A 17,161-nucleotide genomic window follows, 5' to 3' on the forward strand; every position below is an offset into this window, starting at 1 on the left:
AGAGCATTTCTAAGATCACAGTACACCAGATAACAACCTGGCACATAGGCTATTGCAGCATACATACTTGGGACTTTCAAAGTTTGTTATTTGATTTCAATAATATATTGTTTGTCTTTTGGATAAATGTATGTTTAAGCAATTTTAAATTCACCCTTAGCGTCATTGGCATTGGATGCATCTGGTTTTCTGGCATTGGAAACAACCTGGTGCATCTGATTTTCAGGGATACAATACCTTCAACCTAGGTTCCCTTTCCCGTGAAAACCAAACGTGGGAACTCCGCTCAGGCGTTTCTTTTACCCCTGCTAAATTAGGTTGCTTAATAACTTTTATTTTGAAAATGTGCTGTATGATTACATGACCTAGATGTCGCTGGGTTCACAACACAGTGGCTATAATGGTAACGCTAAAGACAACTTTTACGAAAATGTTTTTTTTTTAATGTAGGCCCACGACAAGATAGTGCTGTCTCTGAGTTCGAGTGGAGTTAGGCCACACGAGGAGAACATGTATTTATAATGTCGAGGTAGGCATTCTATATCACTATATTGATTAACATTCAGACTTCAATGATTGGCCCGTGACAGTGTTGTCCAGCGTCTGGTTACATTATTGAGAAAATCATGTCTTAGTAAAGTCACGCGAACTGATTTTTGCTTCTACGTTTGGGAGTGAACTCTAGAAACTATCTTAGTTGATAAAGCCGAAACAATTGGTGGCAGGGTGTTCTGAAGTTCTGGCTAGTCCTAGTAGCCAACAGCAGCTTCGCCATGTCGGAGAGGACACCGCTCCTGCACTATCGTCTCTCCACAAGCGTCAATGAGCAGTCGGGGGAGCATCATACATGTCTGCCTGGGGAGACTGTGGAGCAGTCCCTGGCTTTTTCCAGACTGAAGTCGGCGCACCAGAGTCGTCCCAAAAAACTCTCCACATTCTTTGGGGTGGTGATACCCACCTTACTGTCTATGTTCAGCGTGGTGGTCTTCCTACGAATTGGTGAGTATAGCCTACGGTTATTTATGACAGTGTCCACAATATAGCTTTATTTTAGGCCCATATTGGTAAATTTGAGCCAGTTGTAGCCTGGAAACCCGACTTTGAATTCCATCGAATTCTACATCGGGCATAAATTAAAGTTGGAATCAGGAAAGTTAACTCTCACGAACTCTACAAACCAGAATGTGGGAAAAAATGTTAACGTTAAAATATAATTTTATTCAACATTCTTGAATAAAAATACAGGCCTGATGGGAACAATTTTTTCGGTAAACTTTCCAAATGTCGACAAAAAATACGCTAGACAAGGTGGGATCTTCTTGTGTCAGTAAAACGAATGCAATTATTAGATTACAGATTAAGAAAATTATGAAATTCACACGGTGGTGAAAGTGCAAGGTGACGAGTTAAATGCGACTTTTCTATAAATATCGAGTCTTATTCTGGTGATTTGATCGTCGATGTTTGGCTGTCTTTTAACAAAATAATATCGGTCTTTTGTCGTTATGTAGGCTATATGTGCGCTCTAGCCAAAAGCGGGCAGATACCAATTTTGGTTTTAGAAGTGGGGAACATTATTTGGTGGGGATTTGGGGTCCTCTCAATTTTGGGGGGCATCTGAAGCTATTTTCCTTGCATTTCTACAAAATCTAATATGGCCCTTCTAGCCGTCTCTATTTAGAACAACAAAAAGTAAGCAAAAATGCCCACGGTCATCTAGGTAAGAGATCATTATTAAATATGCTTAAATGATTGCAGTGGCGACCTGAAGTTCAGGGCTCTTTTGAGCCCCACATTTTTTGCATAAAAAAACAACAATAAAACAAACAAAAAACCCATTTTAGGGGGGGCTTGCATGTTATTATGGCATTAATACGTGTCACATATCAGTTTGCAAACAATGTAAAATAATATATATTTGAGTTAATAAAGCAGCATACAAACATGGTCTCTTTTTTTGTTTTCTTGAGTAAGGCAGCTCCAAAATGCAGGTATTTCCGCCTAAATCAAATCAAAATCAAATCAAATTTTATTTGTCACATACACATGGTTAGCAGATGTTAATGCGAGTGTAGCGAAATGCTTGTGCTTCTAGTTCCGACAATGCAGTGATAACCAACAAGTAATCTAACTAACAATTCCAAAACTACTGTCTTATACACAGTGTAAGGGGATAAGGAATATGTACATAAGGATATATGAATGAGTGATGGAACAGAGCAGCATACAGTAGATGGTATCGAGTACAGTATATACATATGAGATGAGTATGTAGACAAAGTAAACAAAGTGGCATAGTTAAAGTGGCTAGTGACATAAGAATGCAGTCGATGATCTAGAGTACAGTATATACATATGCATATGAGATGAATAATGTAGGGTAAGTAACATTATATAAGGTAGCATTGTTTAAAGTGGCTAGTGATATATTTACATCATTTCCCATTATTAAAGTGGCTGGAGTTGGGTCAATGACAGTGTGTTGGCAGCAGCCACTCAATGTTAGTGGTGGCTGTTTAACAGTCTGATGGCCTTGAGATAGAAGCTGTTTTTCAGTCTCTCGGTCCCAGCTTTGATGCACCTGTACTGACCTCGCCTTCTGGATGATAGCGGGGTGAACAGGCAGTGGTTCGGGTGGTTGATGTCCTTGATGATCTTTATGGCCTTCCTGTAACATCGGGTGGTGTAGGTGTCCTGGAGGGCAGGTAGTTTGCCCCCGGTGATGCGTTGTGCAGACCTCACTACCCTCTGGAGAGCCTTACGGTTGAGGGCGGAGCAGTTGCCGTACCAGGCGGTGATACAGCCCGCCAGGATGCTCTCGATTGTGCATCTGTAGAAGTTTGTGAGTGCTTTTGGTGACAAGCCGAATTTCTTCAGCCTCCTGAGGTTGAAGAGGCGCTGCTGCGCCTTCTTCACGACGCTGTCAGTGTGAGTGGACCAATTCAGTTTGTCTGTGATGTGTATGCCGAGGAACTTAAAACTTGCTACCCTCTCCACTACTGATCCATCGATGTGGATAGGGGGGGTGTTCCCTCTGCTGTTTCCTGAAGTCCACAATCATCTCCTTAGTTTTGTTGACGTTGAGTGTGAGGTTATTTTCCTGACACCACACTCCGAGGGCCCTCACCTCCTCCCTGTAGGCCGTCTCGTCGTTGTTGGTAATCAAGCCTACCACTGTTGTGTCGTCCATAAACTTGATGATTGAGTTGGAGCGTGCATGGCCACGCAGTCGTGGTGAACAGGGAGTACAGGAGAGGGCTCAGAACGCACCCTTGTGGGGCCCCGTGTTGAGGATCAGCGGGGAGGAGATGTTGTTGCCTACCCTCACCACCTGGGGGCGGCCCGTCAGGAAGTCCAGAACCCAGTTGCACAGGGGCGGGGTCGAGACCCAGGGTCTCGAGCTTGATGACGAGCTTGGAGGGTACTATGGTGTTGAATGCCGAGCTGTAGTCGATGAACAGCATTCTCACATAGGTATTCCTCTTGTCCAGGTGGGTTAGGGCAGTGTGCAGTGTGGTTGAGATTGCATCGTCTGTGGACCTATTTGGGCGGTAAGCAAATTGGAGTGGGTCTAGGGTGTCAGGTAGGGTGGAGGTGATATGGTCCTTGACTAGTCTCTCAAAGCACTTCATGATGACGGAAGTGAGTGCTACGGGGCGGTAGTCGTTTAGCTCAGTTACCTTAGCTTTCTTGGGAACAGGAACAATGGTGGCCCTCTTGAAGCATGTGGGAACAGCAGACTGGTATAGGGATTGATTGAATATGTCCGTAAACACACCGGCCAGCTGGTCTGCGCATGCTCTGAGGGCGCGGCTGGGGATGCCGTCTGGGCCTGCAGCCTTGCGAGGGTTAACACGTTTAAATGTCTTACTCACCTCGGCTGCAGTGAAGGAGAGACCGCATGTTTTCGTTGCAGGCCGTGTCAGTGGCAATGTAAAGCTCAGTGCTTTCTGTGGTGGTGGGGCAAGCCAACAGAAAATACGGAGCATTGCACCGTGATTGGCTCAGTGTTCTGTCACTCATAAGGACACTAAGTCACCTCCAAGTCTTAAGGGTAGAGCTCTCAAATTCAAGCCCCTTGGGTGCTGCCATAAAGTTACATTAGAAGTGCCTATCCAAGAAGACTCAAGGTCATTGGCCACAGATAAAGTACTTACAAATAAATACTAGAGTACTTACAAATAAACAATTCCCCACAAAGACATGGGTCCAAAACCCGTAGCGCACCAGTAACACATAGCACGAGTACTTACAAATAAACAATTCCCCACAAAGACAAAACCTGTACAATAGCATGAGTACTTACAAATAAACAATTCCCCACAAAGACATGGGTACAAAACCCGTAGCGCACCAGTAACACATAGCATGAGTACTTACAAATAAACAATTCCCCACAAAGACATGGGGGGAAACAGAGGGAAAATATACAACATGTAATTAGGGAATTGAAAACAAGACAACAAAAAAAATGGAACATGAAAAATGGATCGGCGATGGCTAGAAGACCGGTGACGTCGACCGCCGAACAACGCCCGAACAAGGAGAGGAACCGACTTCGGTAGAAGTAGTGACAGCACCCCCCCTCCCCCTTGATGCGAGGCTCCAGCAGCGCACCGACACCGGCCTCGTCCTGGCAATAAGATCTCAGAAACCTACCCATATCCTGGTTAACTCTCTCCACCTGCCCATTACTCCTGGGGTTAAATCCTGAGGTAAGGCTGACCGAGACGCCCAGACGTTCCATGAACGCCCTCCAGACCCTCGACGTGAACTGGGGACCCCGATCAGACACTATATCCTCAGGCACCCCATAGTGCCGGAAGACGTGAGTAAACAGGGCCTCCGCAGTTCATAGGGCCGTAGGGAGACCGGGCAAAGGGAGGAGACGACAGGACTTAGAAAAACGATCCACAACGACCAGGATCGTGGTGTTACCCTGTGAAGGTGGAAGATCGGTTATGAAACCCACCGACAGGTGCGACCACGGGCCATTGTGGAACGGGTAAGGGTTGTAACTTACCTCTGGGCAGGTGCCTAGGAGCCTTACACTGGGCGCAATCCGAGAAGGAGGAAACATAAATAAACAATTCCTGACAAGAACATGGGGGAAACAGAGGGAAAATATACAACATGTAATTAGGGAATTGAAACCAGGTGTGTGTGAAAACAAGACATGAAAAATGGATTGGCGATGGCTAGAAGACCGGTGACGTTCTCTTTTCCTAGTTTAAAATGATAAACATTCAACATTGGCCATACTGTCAATGAAGCATGGTTTGTGTCGCTCACAAAACAACTTAACTTGAAACTGCAAAATCTGATTTTAGTGAGTTCAAGACAACTGGGACCTCGGGGAAAAACAAGCTACGACTGGGAAAATACATTTTGGACTGTCATCCAACTCGGAATTGTAAATTCATAACGCTGCCTCTTTCTAGAGCTACGACCTGAAGATCAGTGACTTCATCATGATTCAACCTTTCTATATATTCGAGGAAAGCACCATAAATCCAGAGAATCCCAGACTTTGATGAAAACTTTTGCCCAAGAAGGACCGCCGTGCCACCTTCCTGTTCAAGTGAGCACAGCACATCAAGATGAGTCCAAAAATGTCTGGTATGCTGCTGCATAAATTATGTAATATGCCAGGGAGATATGCATACTGTAGCTAAGAAAGTAATACTATGTGTATGTTGTGTAGTAAGATGTTAGTAGCCCATGTGCCTCACCCTAATAATTTGTCTATTTTTCACCTCTTAATTTTGCCTACTGTTCTGACTTGGTGGTGAACATGTAGCCTATGAGCTGTTTTTGATAAATGTAATCATTGAATGTTGTAAGAGCTTTCATTGTCTGCTTATATGCCCCCTTTATTTATCCTATGGTTCTGACTGTTGTACAGGGAGAACACTGTAAGAATGGCCCATGTTCTTAATTTTTTCACTGTTCATTTCAAAAGTGCTGAACAAATAGTTATACTGACTACGTCCGTCCTAGCTTGCTCGTTAATGTCTTAATCAAAATTACGAATATCCTCTTATCCGCTTGTTGTCCCCTTATGCCATAGTTTGTACATCTCAATTGTCAGTAGAAAGCACATTTGTTTAACTTCTTATGGCTGGGGGCAGTATTGAGTAGCTTGGCTGAATAAGGTGCCCAGATTAAACTGCCTGCTACTCAGTCCCAGTTGCTAATATATGCATAGTATTAGTATATTTGGATAGAACACTCTGAAGTTTCTAAAACTGTTTGAATGATGTTTGAGTATAACAGAATTCATATGACAGGCAAAAACCTGAGATAAAATCCAACCAGGAAGTGGGAAATCTGAGGTTGGTCGTTTTCCAACTCCATTCCCTATTGAAGATACAGTGGGATATTGGTCATGTTGCACTTCCTATGGCTTCCACTAGATGTCAACAGTCTTTAGAACCTAGTTTGATGCTTCTACTGTAAAGTGGGGGCGAATGAGAGGGAATGAGTCAGAGGTCTGGCAGAAGGCTTCGTGCTCGTGAGTCTTGTTCATGTGGGAGGTAGCTTGCGTACCATCTCAATTCTACAGGCAAAGGAATTCTCCGGTTAGAACATTATTGAAGATTCATGTTAAAAACATCCTAAAGATTTATTCTATACATTATTTGACATGTTTCTACGGACTGTAACGTAACTTTTTGACATTTCGTCTGCTCCTAGTGAACGTGCTTCGTGACTTCGCGCTTCGTGACAAAACACGCTAACAAAAGTAGCTATTTGGACATAAATGATGGGCATTATCGAACAAAACAAACATTTATTGTGGGACTGTGATTCCTGGGAGTGCATTCTGATGAAGATCATCAAGTGAATATTTATAATGCTTTCTGACTAATGTTGACTGCACAATATGGCATATCTTTTTGGCTTTTTGGTCTCTGAGCGCCGAACTCAGATTATAGCATGGTTTGCTTTTTCCGTAAAGCTTTTTTGAAATCTGACACAGCGGTTGCCTTAAGGAGAAGTGTATCTAAAGTTCCATGCATAACACTTGTATTTTCATCAACATTTATGATGAGTATTTCTGTAAATTGATGTGGCTCTCTGCAAAATCACTGGATGATTTTGGAACTACTGAACACAACGCGCCAATATATACTGACATTTTTTGATATAAATATGAACTTTATTGAACAAAACATATATGTATTGTGTAACATGAAGTCCTATAAGTGTCATCTGATGAAGATCATCAAAGGTTAGTGATGAATTTTATCTCTATTTCTGATTTTTTTTTTTGTGACTCCTCTCTTTGGCTGGAAAAAAGGGACTTTGCTCTGACCTAACAATTGTTTGTGGTGCTTTTGCCGTAAAGCCTATTTGAAATGAGACACTGTGGTGGGATTAACAAGAAGTGTATCTTTAAAAATGGTGTGAAATACTACTATATTTGAGGAATTTTAATTTGGGGATTTCTGTTTTGAATTTGGCGCCCTGCACTTTCACTGGCTGTTGTCATATCGATCCCGTTAGCGGGATCTCAGCCCAAAGAAGTTTTAAGCATGTCAGCCATATCAACTATATATTTTTTATAGTCAGTAAATGAGACTGTTTCACTGCCAGACAAGGCTCCGCTGATAGCCAGGTAGGTGTAGCAGTGGTAAGGTGTTGGGACTGCTGTTGGGACTCTTATGTAGGCACTAATAGTTTGTGGGCACCGTTTGTCATCGTTATATTGCAGTTAATGTGTTGTGTAGTGGCTTTGCCGGCATTCATCTCACTTTTAAAACATTTTTTACCCACCAAGATGTACATGCTTAAATCACCACTGAGTAATTTATTAGACTGAACTAGATCAATGATAATTAAATAATCAATATTGTTGCACCTTTAACCAATAGCCTAACAAATAAACAACTCTTACAAAGTACAGACTTAAAGAATAAAAGATTATCAAGCCATCTATATCAAATTTCAGCCAGACCGCCCAGCCAGCCTGAACCACCTGCACGCCCAACCCTTATCACTCTAGTCAATAACTCAAATCTCTCCCCAACACAACTTCCTTCCCATGTTTTTTTGAATGTCTCAGGGCAAAGGTTTGGAAAACATCCATTTAATAAAATCACACACACGCTACCGTTCAAAAGTTTGGGGTCACTTCAAATTGTCCTTGTTTTTCAAAAGAAAATCACTTTTTTTGTGCATTAAAATAAGATCAAGTTGATCAGAAATGCAGTGTAGACATTGCTAATGTTGTAAATGACTGTTGTAGCTGGAAACAGCAGATAAATAATAATTGGAATATCTACGTAATTCATTGGACAGTGACCATTTTTTTGTTATTTTGGTTCTGTACTCTAGCATTTTGAAAGGAAACAATAACAATGAGGGTGACGTGTAGACTCCGCTTTAATTTGAGGGTATTTTCATACATATCGGATGAACCGTTTAGAAATGATAGCACCTTTTTGTACATGCCCCCCCCCATTTTAAGGTACTACAAGTTTTTGTTGAATTGGCTTCAGATGTGTCGTTAGGCAGTCGTATTAATTTGTGTTGTTAGTGAATGCAGGAGAGCTGTTGATGAAAAGTATTGATTCTAGACTATGCTATTGCCTTTGGAGGTTGTTGTTGGGGTGTGACAACATGATGAAGATAGCAGTGTTGCAAATTAAGCTGGCCGTCATAAGGCTCAGAAATGAAAATCAATCAGGAACATTGCAAAAACCCTGGGCATGCCCAAGTCAACAGTTTGGTTCATCATTAACAAGAAAAAAACAACCGGTGAACTCAATTATGTCAAAAGACCCAGTAAACTGAGGAAGACCACTGTAGTGGATGACCGGAGAATACTCTCTATGGTGAATAAAACCCCTCTGACAACAGCCCAACAGATCAGAAACACTCTCCTGGATGCAGGTGTAGATGTGTCAAAGTCTACCATACGTAGAAGACCACACCAGCAGGACTACAGAGGGTACACTACAAGATGCAAACTAGAGGTCGACCGATTATGATTTTTCAATGCCGATACAGATACCGATTTATTGGAGGACCAAAAAAGCCGATAACGATTAATCAGCCGATTTTTTTTTTTTTTTTTATTTTTTTAAAAAAAAAAAAGTATTTCTTTGTAATAATGATAATTACAACAATACTGAATTAACACTTATTTTAACTTAATATAATACATCAATACAATCAATTTAGCCTCAAGTAGATAATGAAACATGTTAAATTTGGTTTAAATAATGCAAAAACAAAGTGTTGGAGAAGAACGTAAAAGTGCAATATGTGCCATGTAAGAAAGTTAACGTTTCAGTTCCTTGCTCAGAACATGAGAACATATGAAAGCTGGTGGTTCCTTTTAACATGAGTCTTCAATATTCCCAGGTAAGAAGTTTTAGGTTGTAGTTATTATAGGACTATTTCTCTCTATACCATTTGTATTTCATTAACCTTTGACTATTGGATGTTCTTATAGGCACTTTAGTATTGCCAGTGTAACAGAATAGCTTCCGTCCCTCTCCTCGCTCCTACCTGGGCTCAAACAAGGAACACGTCGACAACAGCCACCCTCGAAGCAGCGTTACCCATGTAGAACAAGGGAAACAACCACAGGCTCAGAGCGAGTGATGTTTGAAACGCTATTAGCCCGTGCTAACTAGCTAGCAATTTCACTTCGGTTACACCAGCCTCATCTCGGGAGTTGATAGGTTTGAAGTCATAAACAGCGCAATGCTTGACTAACAACTAAGAGCTGCTGGCAAAACGCACGAAAGTGCTGTTTGAATGAATGTTTACGCGCCTGCTTCTGCCTACCACCACTCAGTCAGATACTTGTATGCTTGTATGCTCAGTCAGATTATATGCAACGCAGGACAACGCTAGATAATATCTAGTAATATCATCAACCATGTGTAGTTAACTAGTGATTATGATTGATTGTTTTTTATAAGATAAGTTTAATGCTAGCTAGCAACTTACTTTGGCTTAATGCATTTGCGTAACAGGCAGTCTCCTTGTGGAGTGCAACGAGAGAGGCAGGTCGTTATCGAGTTGGACTAGTTAACTGTAAGGTTGCAAGATTGGATCCCCGAGCTGACAAGGTGAAAATCTGTCTTTCTGCCCCTGAAAGAGGCAGTTAACCCACCGTTCCTAGGCCGTCATTGAAAATAAGAATGTGTTCTTAACTGACTTGCCTAGTTAAATAAAGGTGTAAAAAAGAAAATTTTTAAAAATCGTCAATCGGCGCCCAAAAATACAGATTTCCGATTGTTATGAAAACTTGAAATCGGACCTAACTAATCGACCATTCCGATTAATCGGTCAACCTTTAATGCAAACCACTGATAAACCTGAAGAACAGAAAAGCCAGATTACCGTTTGCTAAAAAGCACCTAAAAGAGCCCCAAGAGTTCTGGAGAAAAGTGTTGTGGACAGATGAGACAAAGATTAATATGTACCAGAGTGATGGAAAGAGGAAAGTGTGGAGGAAAAAAGACATGCCCATGATCCAAAGCATACCACCTCATCCGTGAAACACTGTGGAGGGGGTGTTATGGCTGGGGCCTGTATGGCTGCCAGTAGAACAGGCTCACTTGTCTTCTCGATAATGTGACTGCAGACAGAAGTAGAACAATGAATTCTGAGGTCTACAGATATTTTATATGCTTAGATAAAACCAAATGCCTCAACTCATTCGATGGCACTTCATCATGCAACAAGACAATGACCCTGAACATACTGCTAGAGCAACGAAGGGGTTTTTGATGGCCAAAAAGTGGAAAATCCTTGACTGGCTGAGTCAATCACCAGATCTGAATCCTTTTGAGCATGCATTTTACATGCTGAATAGGAGAGTTGAGATTGCCTGCAATGACAACAAGCTCAGTCCGATGATGCCGTGATCGATCCCGCTCCAGAGTACAGGCCTCGTGTAATGCTCATTCCTTTGACGATAAATGCAAATCTGATCATCACCCCTGGTGAGACACAACCGTGACTCGTCAGTGAAGAGCACTTTTTACGTGTCTTGTCTGGTCCAGCGACGGTGGGGTTGTGCCCATAGGCGACGTTGTTGCCGGTGATGTAAGGCAGGTTCTCATCAGACAACAAGTCTACAAGCCCTCAGTCCAGCCTCTCTCAGCCTATTACGGACAGTCTGAGCACTGATGGAGGGATTGTGCATTCCTGGTGTAACTCAGGCAGTTGTTGTTGCCATCTTGTAGCTGTCCAACAGGTGTGATGTTCGGATGTACTGATCCTGTACAGGTGTTGTTACACATGGTCTGCCACTGCGAGGACGATCAGTTGTCTGTCCTGGCTCCCTGTAGCCCTGTCTTAGTGATAGGTGAACATTTCTGTTAATTGAATGATTAGAATATTACCGCCCTGAAACATATAATTGTATGGAATTGATTAGAATGTATGAAATCATAATCAATAAATGTGTAGTCCTAGTCAGAATTAGGGTAAAACAATATGCCTTTATGGTATTTTAAACAGACTGTCTGAGCTTGGTGCCGACCTGACTAGAGATTTGGGAGAGAACGGGGAGTACGTCTCAAGGACAAAGTCACTATCTCTGTCGGCTGGGTAGTGAGACAGACAGTGTGTGCGTAGTAGGACGTGTGTATGTGTGTGCGGGCGTGAGAAGTCAGTATAAAATGAATTGATTTTGTATTCTTGACTTCAGAATGTTCCGTGAATAAACCTTTGACTATTTAGCTGGGCCTCCGTCTGTTTCATTCCACCAGGATCTTACAAATTCTGGTTTGCAGACAGAGAGTAATATAATTAAATTGGGTGATGTACCTGGAGAACATAATTCTCCTGTCACTTAGGCGTCTCGCAGTACGGACATTGCAATTTCTTGCCCTGGCCACATCTGCAGTCCTCATGGCTCCTTGCAGCAGGCATGAGGCACAAGTTTTTTGTTGTTGTTGATTATCTTTGAATGACAGGGTCCTGAAAAAGGGATGTTTCTTTTTTTTGCTGAGTTTAGTACTGTAGAGCTATTTTTACTTGCACACAATATAGCTGGAATCACCCCATCCTAACAATCTCCAGTATCAACGTTTGCAAGCAAACCAAAATGGGGAGAATGTACACATGCTGAGATAAAAGAACATACTCTTTGCCAGAATTCAGCCCGCCTTCACGAGACCACAACATATGCAAATATGTCCCCTTTTTTGCTTTACACTTCCAACAGAATAATACAATTTCTGAGTGAATGATATTCAGTTTCGCTGGCATATAGTACGTTCTATGGATGGTCTTAAACTGCAGTAATTTATGTCTGAGATTATATGAACATGACAGAGCATTCAAACACATCGGTTTCCATTCATCATCATCATCATCCGTCTCCCAGGTCTTCCTCACATTTTTGTTTGACATGTTTTGTCATCTGGAAAAGTCTCTATCAACCCTTGATATATTTTGGATATCAATTTTAGAGGTTTGCCAGACTGCCTTACAATAGGTTCAATCTTTGAAGCGTCTGGCTTGTCCAGTGTTTACTGCACGAGAGAATAAAGTGTTGCATCTGCAAAAAGGTTCACCTCAGTGCAGTCAGACTGGTCTTCCCTGGTTGCCTGACACTGATGAGACCCCTGTCACCATCTGATCCTGCTCAGATGAAGCATTACAAATAATTACCTTGGTGTACATTTATACATGGATTCTATTATTAGATAATATAATGGCTCAATAACTGAAGTGACCATTATTCCCAGATCCCAGACTGTAGCCTACCCATCAACTCAAGATGGAACTTTGTATCCATTCACTGATTGTTATAATGTACTGCAAAATTCACCTGTGCTCCGAAAACTGGTCTTCCCTGGCTGTCTGACCCTGCAGGGACACCGGTCACCATCTGATCCTGCTAAGACATGATGAGCATTGTCTTGTGTACTGACTGTGCACCATAACAGTGAAGCCTGTAGAACTGTTTATACTGTGTCAGTGTAACAAGTAGGAAATTAGCTAGGGAAACTGACAGATCAATAAAGTTACATTGCGCTGAAAAAATGTCTGAGCATCTACAGTTTCATCATTTGACTCAGAATGTGTGTGTGGGGGGGGGTGTCATGTCCCCCCTGTCCCCAGTGATGCCCCTGGTTAGAACACATGCCAATTCGGGAGGTGGCGTACTCACTATATATAATGTAAAGAAACAAAAATATGAGATCAGTAAAGTTGAAAATGCGATGGAAACCCATTTAACTTGTATGTTTTATTCAGTAGTGATTAATTTACATCTGTCCCTCATTTTAAGGTCAACCCTGTTACATGAACTAAACTCTCGTTTTATTATGGTGAACCTATTCCTTTTTACAGTGTAAAAGCAGGTGAGCTGGTTCTATTCTCATTGGCCATTTTCTGGTGGAAAACGAAGCAGATTGAGCAGAACACTTCAACCCTGACATAGATAGACAAGCTTGAAATGTTTTAGCAATTCTGCGTTCAGTTGCTACTCCCTGATACACACATCATGCTTTGATTACCCCTGTCACAATGACATTTATGGATTTAAAGTGAAATCTTCAACCCTGTAATCTTCAACTTGGCACTTACTATATGCATTTTTTTGTTTTTAACCGCTTGATGGGAATAACGTGTTGAAAGTGCTCTTTATGACAATCTTGAAATTAGTTGAAATCAAACCATTTTTTACCACGTTACACTGGGTGGAATGACCCTTGTACCACTTGGAAAGTCCCTTGATGTGTTACAGCACAAGGGTATGAACTTCTGAGAGGTATGGAGAAAAAGTAGGTTCACGGATAGGGCCTACTGGAGTGAGTGCATCCCAGGACACATTGGGAATGGACTGTTATGGCGGTCATAGTCATGATAATAAATGTGAAATAATATGTAAGACAACCATTTTCTTATTGGAGGAATAGAGTAGTTTGAAGTGGACTAACTTTGAGTAAAATGTAGTTCTAGCTCTTGGAAGAAATTGCTTTATTGCCTCGCACCATAACTTCGAAGATATGTTTACAAATACAATCCCCATTCATTAATATCTCATCTGTTTTCTTTGTTCAGAGGTGTTTCATTCTATCACACGGTAAGTAAAGTGGTCCCTGTGTTCTCTCTCCTGCCTTGATGTGCTACCCCCTCTGTTTTGCCCCTAGTCTCATACCTCTGCTGCTGTGGTGTAGAAACGCACAGGCTGAACAGCCAACAGTTTGATAGACAATAATACCATTCCACATAACATAAGCACTGTAGTGCATTGGGTCTTCTCTGGAACAATATAGTGCTTATGTTTCAACAATGCATAGGAGCAATAGGAGTGCTGCCCAGTGAATTGGAAGAGTTCTGTTTTTGTTAAAAGCATGAAATAACTTGTTATGCATTTTGACCTATTGTTGACTGTTGCAAGGAAATGGTAGCATTGTAGAAGTTTGGTATTTTGCCATAGGCTATTATCAATAAAAAACTATTGTCAGTCTAAACTGATTTTGTGACATTCAACAACATTTCTTAAACGTATCTGAATTAGAGGTTGACCGATTATGATTTTCCAAAGCCGATACCGATTATTGGAGGACCAAAAAAGCCGATACCGATTTAATCGGCCAATAAAAAATATAAAAAATAAAAAGTATTTCTTTGTAATAATGACAATTACAACAATACTGAACAAACACTTATTTTAACTTAATATAATACATCAATAAAATCAATTTAGCCTCAAGTAAATAATGAAACATGTTCAATTTGGTTTAAATAAATGCAAAAACAAAGTGTTGGAGAAGAAAGTAAAAGTGCAATATATGCCATGTAAGAAAGCTAATGTTTCAGTTCCTTGCTCAGAACATGAGAACATATGAAAGCTGGTGGTTCCTTTTAACATGAGTCTTCAATATTCCCAGGTAAGAAGTTTTAGGTTGTAGTTATTATCGGAATTATAGGACTATTTCCCTCTATACCATTTGTATTTCGTTAACCTTTGACTATTGGATGTTCTTATAGGCACTTTAGTATTGCCAGTGTAACAGAATAGCTTCCGTCCCTCTCCTCTCTCCTACCTGGGCTCAAACCAGGAACCCGTCAACAACAGCCACCCTCGAAGCAACGTTACCCATGTAGAACAAGGGAAACAACCACAGGCTCAGAGCGAGTGATGTTTGAAACGCTATTAACCCGTGCTAACTAGCTAGCCATTTCACATCGGTTACACCAGCCTCATCTCGGGAGTTGATAGGTTTGAAGTCATAAACAGCGCAATGCTTGACGCACAACGAAGAGCTGCTGGCAAAACGCACGAAAGTGCTGTTTGAATGAATGTGTACGCGCCTGCTTCTGCCTACCACCGCTCAGTCAGATACTTAGATACTTGCATGCTCAGTCAGATTATATGCAGCGCAGGACACTCTAGATAATATCTAGTAATATCATCAACCATGTGTAGTTAACTAGTGATTATGATTGATTGTTTTTTATAAGATAAGTTTAATGCTGGCTAGCAACTTACCTTGGCTTACTGCATTCACGTAACAGTCTCCTTGTGGAGTGCAACGAGAGCGAGGCAGGTCGTTATTGTGCTGGAATAGTTAACTGGTTGCAAGATTGGATCCCCTGAACTGACAAGGTGAAAATCTGTCGTTCTGACCCTGAACAAGGCAGTGAAAATAAGTGTTCTTAACTGACTTGCCTAGTTAAATTTATTTTTTTACAATCGTCAGATTGGCTCCCAAAAATACCGATTTCCAATTGTTATGAAAACTTGAAATCGTCCCTAATTAATCGGCCATTCTAATTAATTGGTCGACCTGTAATCTGAATGCTTTGGCATGATGTTTTGGTTAATAATGACATGACTCTGTATGTCTCAACTGTAGTTAAGGTGAAAGCTAATGAGAATTCCCCACTGCACGTTCTTATAGACAATTACTGTAAATTCCAGTTTCAACTTCCTGTAGGAAAGTTGTTCCACCACTTGTTAAATCACCAAACCCAGTTCCCTTTAGGGACTTTGAGATTATTTGAATTCGTTGTGTTTAACCATAGTGTGGCCCTTGTGTTCTCTCCTCCTCAGGTTTCGTGGTGGGCCAGTGTGGGCTGTATCAGGCCATAGCCATGTTCTTAGTGGCCTACTTCATCATCAGTATGACTGTGCTGTCTGTGTGTGCCATCTCAACCAATGGAGCCCTGGACGCAGGAGGGGCCTACTGTATCCTCCGCAGCAATACACACACACACACACACACACACACACACAGATGAATATGATAGTCAGATGTATAGACATATTATTTCAGGCGATGTATGAATGCCTTTCTCACACCACCCCATATACTTTACACACACTCCACCTCAGTGTTCTTTCTATTTCATTAATGTAGCATTGCATTCGTTCAGGTATCGGTGTGTGTGTGCCAGTGAATGGCTGGTAATTGCTTTCATTTTTATCTGTAAGACACATTGTGAGAGGTGGGTGTGTGTGTGTGTATGTCTGCGCCTATTCTTTCAGTGCCTTCACTACACTTTAGTGTGCACATACAAACACACACTCTCTCTCACACACACATTGACCCAGCCTTAACTCCCTCCTCCCCTAGACATGATAAGTCGTGCATTGGGGCCAGAGTTTGGGGGCAGTCTAGGTGTTATGTTCTTCCTGGCTAATGTGTGTAGCAGTGCCCTCTATATACTGGGTCTGGTTGAGGCCATAGTAGCAACTTTTGGGCTTCCAGAAGGTATACAGCCATACTCTCTCCCTTTTCTTGCTTTGTTTGAAGGTCAATGTTTTTTGGGATAGATCTTGTCCTGGAGGCAGAGCTGTGCGATTTCCACAAGATGGGCCAGCGGTCAAGTCAAGATTGGCTATATATTGTAAAAATTTATGAAATTAATTTAAGGTTAGGCATAATGTTGGAAGTGTGGTGCGGTTTAAAATCTGATTTTATTACTTTTTGGCTGTGACTGCCCTGCAGAGCTGCCTCCAGTACATGAGCCATCCCAATAAATGCCAGCCTGCGCTATGTTTACATAGACAGACTAGTTTTCTAGTATTTTTGTATTTGATCTAAAACTAATCTGATTTCACAATGGCTACTAATGCATTGCATGCCCATGTTAATGCTCATTGAATTAAACTGAATACATTTAAATCAAACTGAATTGGATTCCCACCCTTTGTGACCTTTCATCGTCT

The 17,161-nt window shown here is 41.6% G+C and overlaps 1 protein-coding gene across 1 annotated transcript in view; it reads left to right on the forward strand.

The window, feature by feature from the left end:
• Positions 1-443: 443 nt before the first annotated feature.
• The window catches only part of LOC115119984 (solute carrier family 12 member 9-like), a 69,073-nt gene continuing 52,355 nt past the window's right edge, over positions 444-17,161 (forward strand). Inside the window, exons 1-3 of the mRNA XM_029648880.2 lie at positions 444-999; positions 16,043-16,177; positions 16,566-16,703. Of these exons, the coding sequence (XP_029504740.1) occupies positions 774-999; positions 16,043-16,177; positions 16,566-16,703 (499 nt within the window). The 5' untranslated portion in view covers positions 444-773. The remainder of the gene's footprint in view (positions 1,000-16,042; positions 16,178-16,565; positions 16,704-17,161) is intronic.

The sequence above is a fragment of the Oncorhynchus nerka genome, linkage group LG11 (genome assembly GCF_034236695.1).
Source record: "Oncorhynchus nerka isolate Pitt River linkage group LG11, Oner_Uvic_2.0, whole genome shotgun sequence".
Classification (NCBI taxonomy): Eukaryota; Metazoa; Chordata; class Actinopteri; order Salmoniformes; family Salmonidae; genus Oncorhynchus; species Oncorhynchus nerka.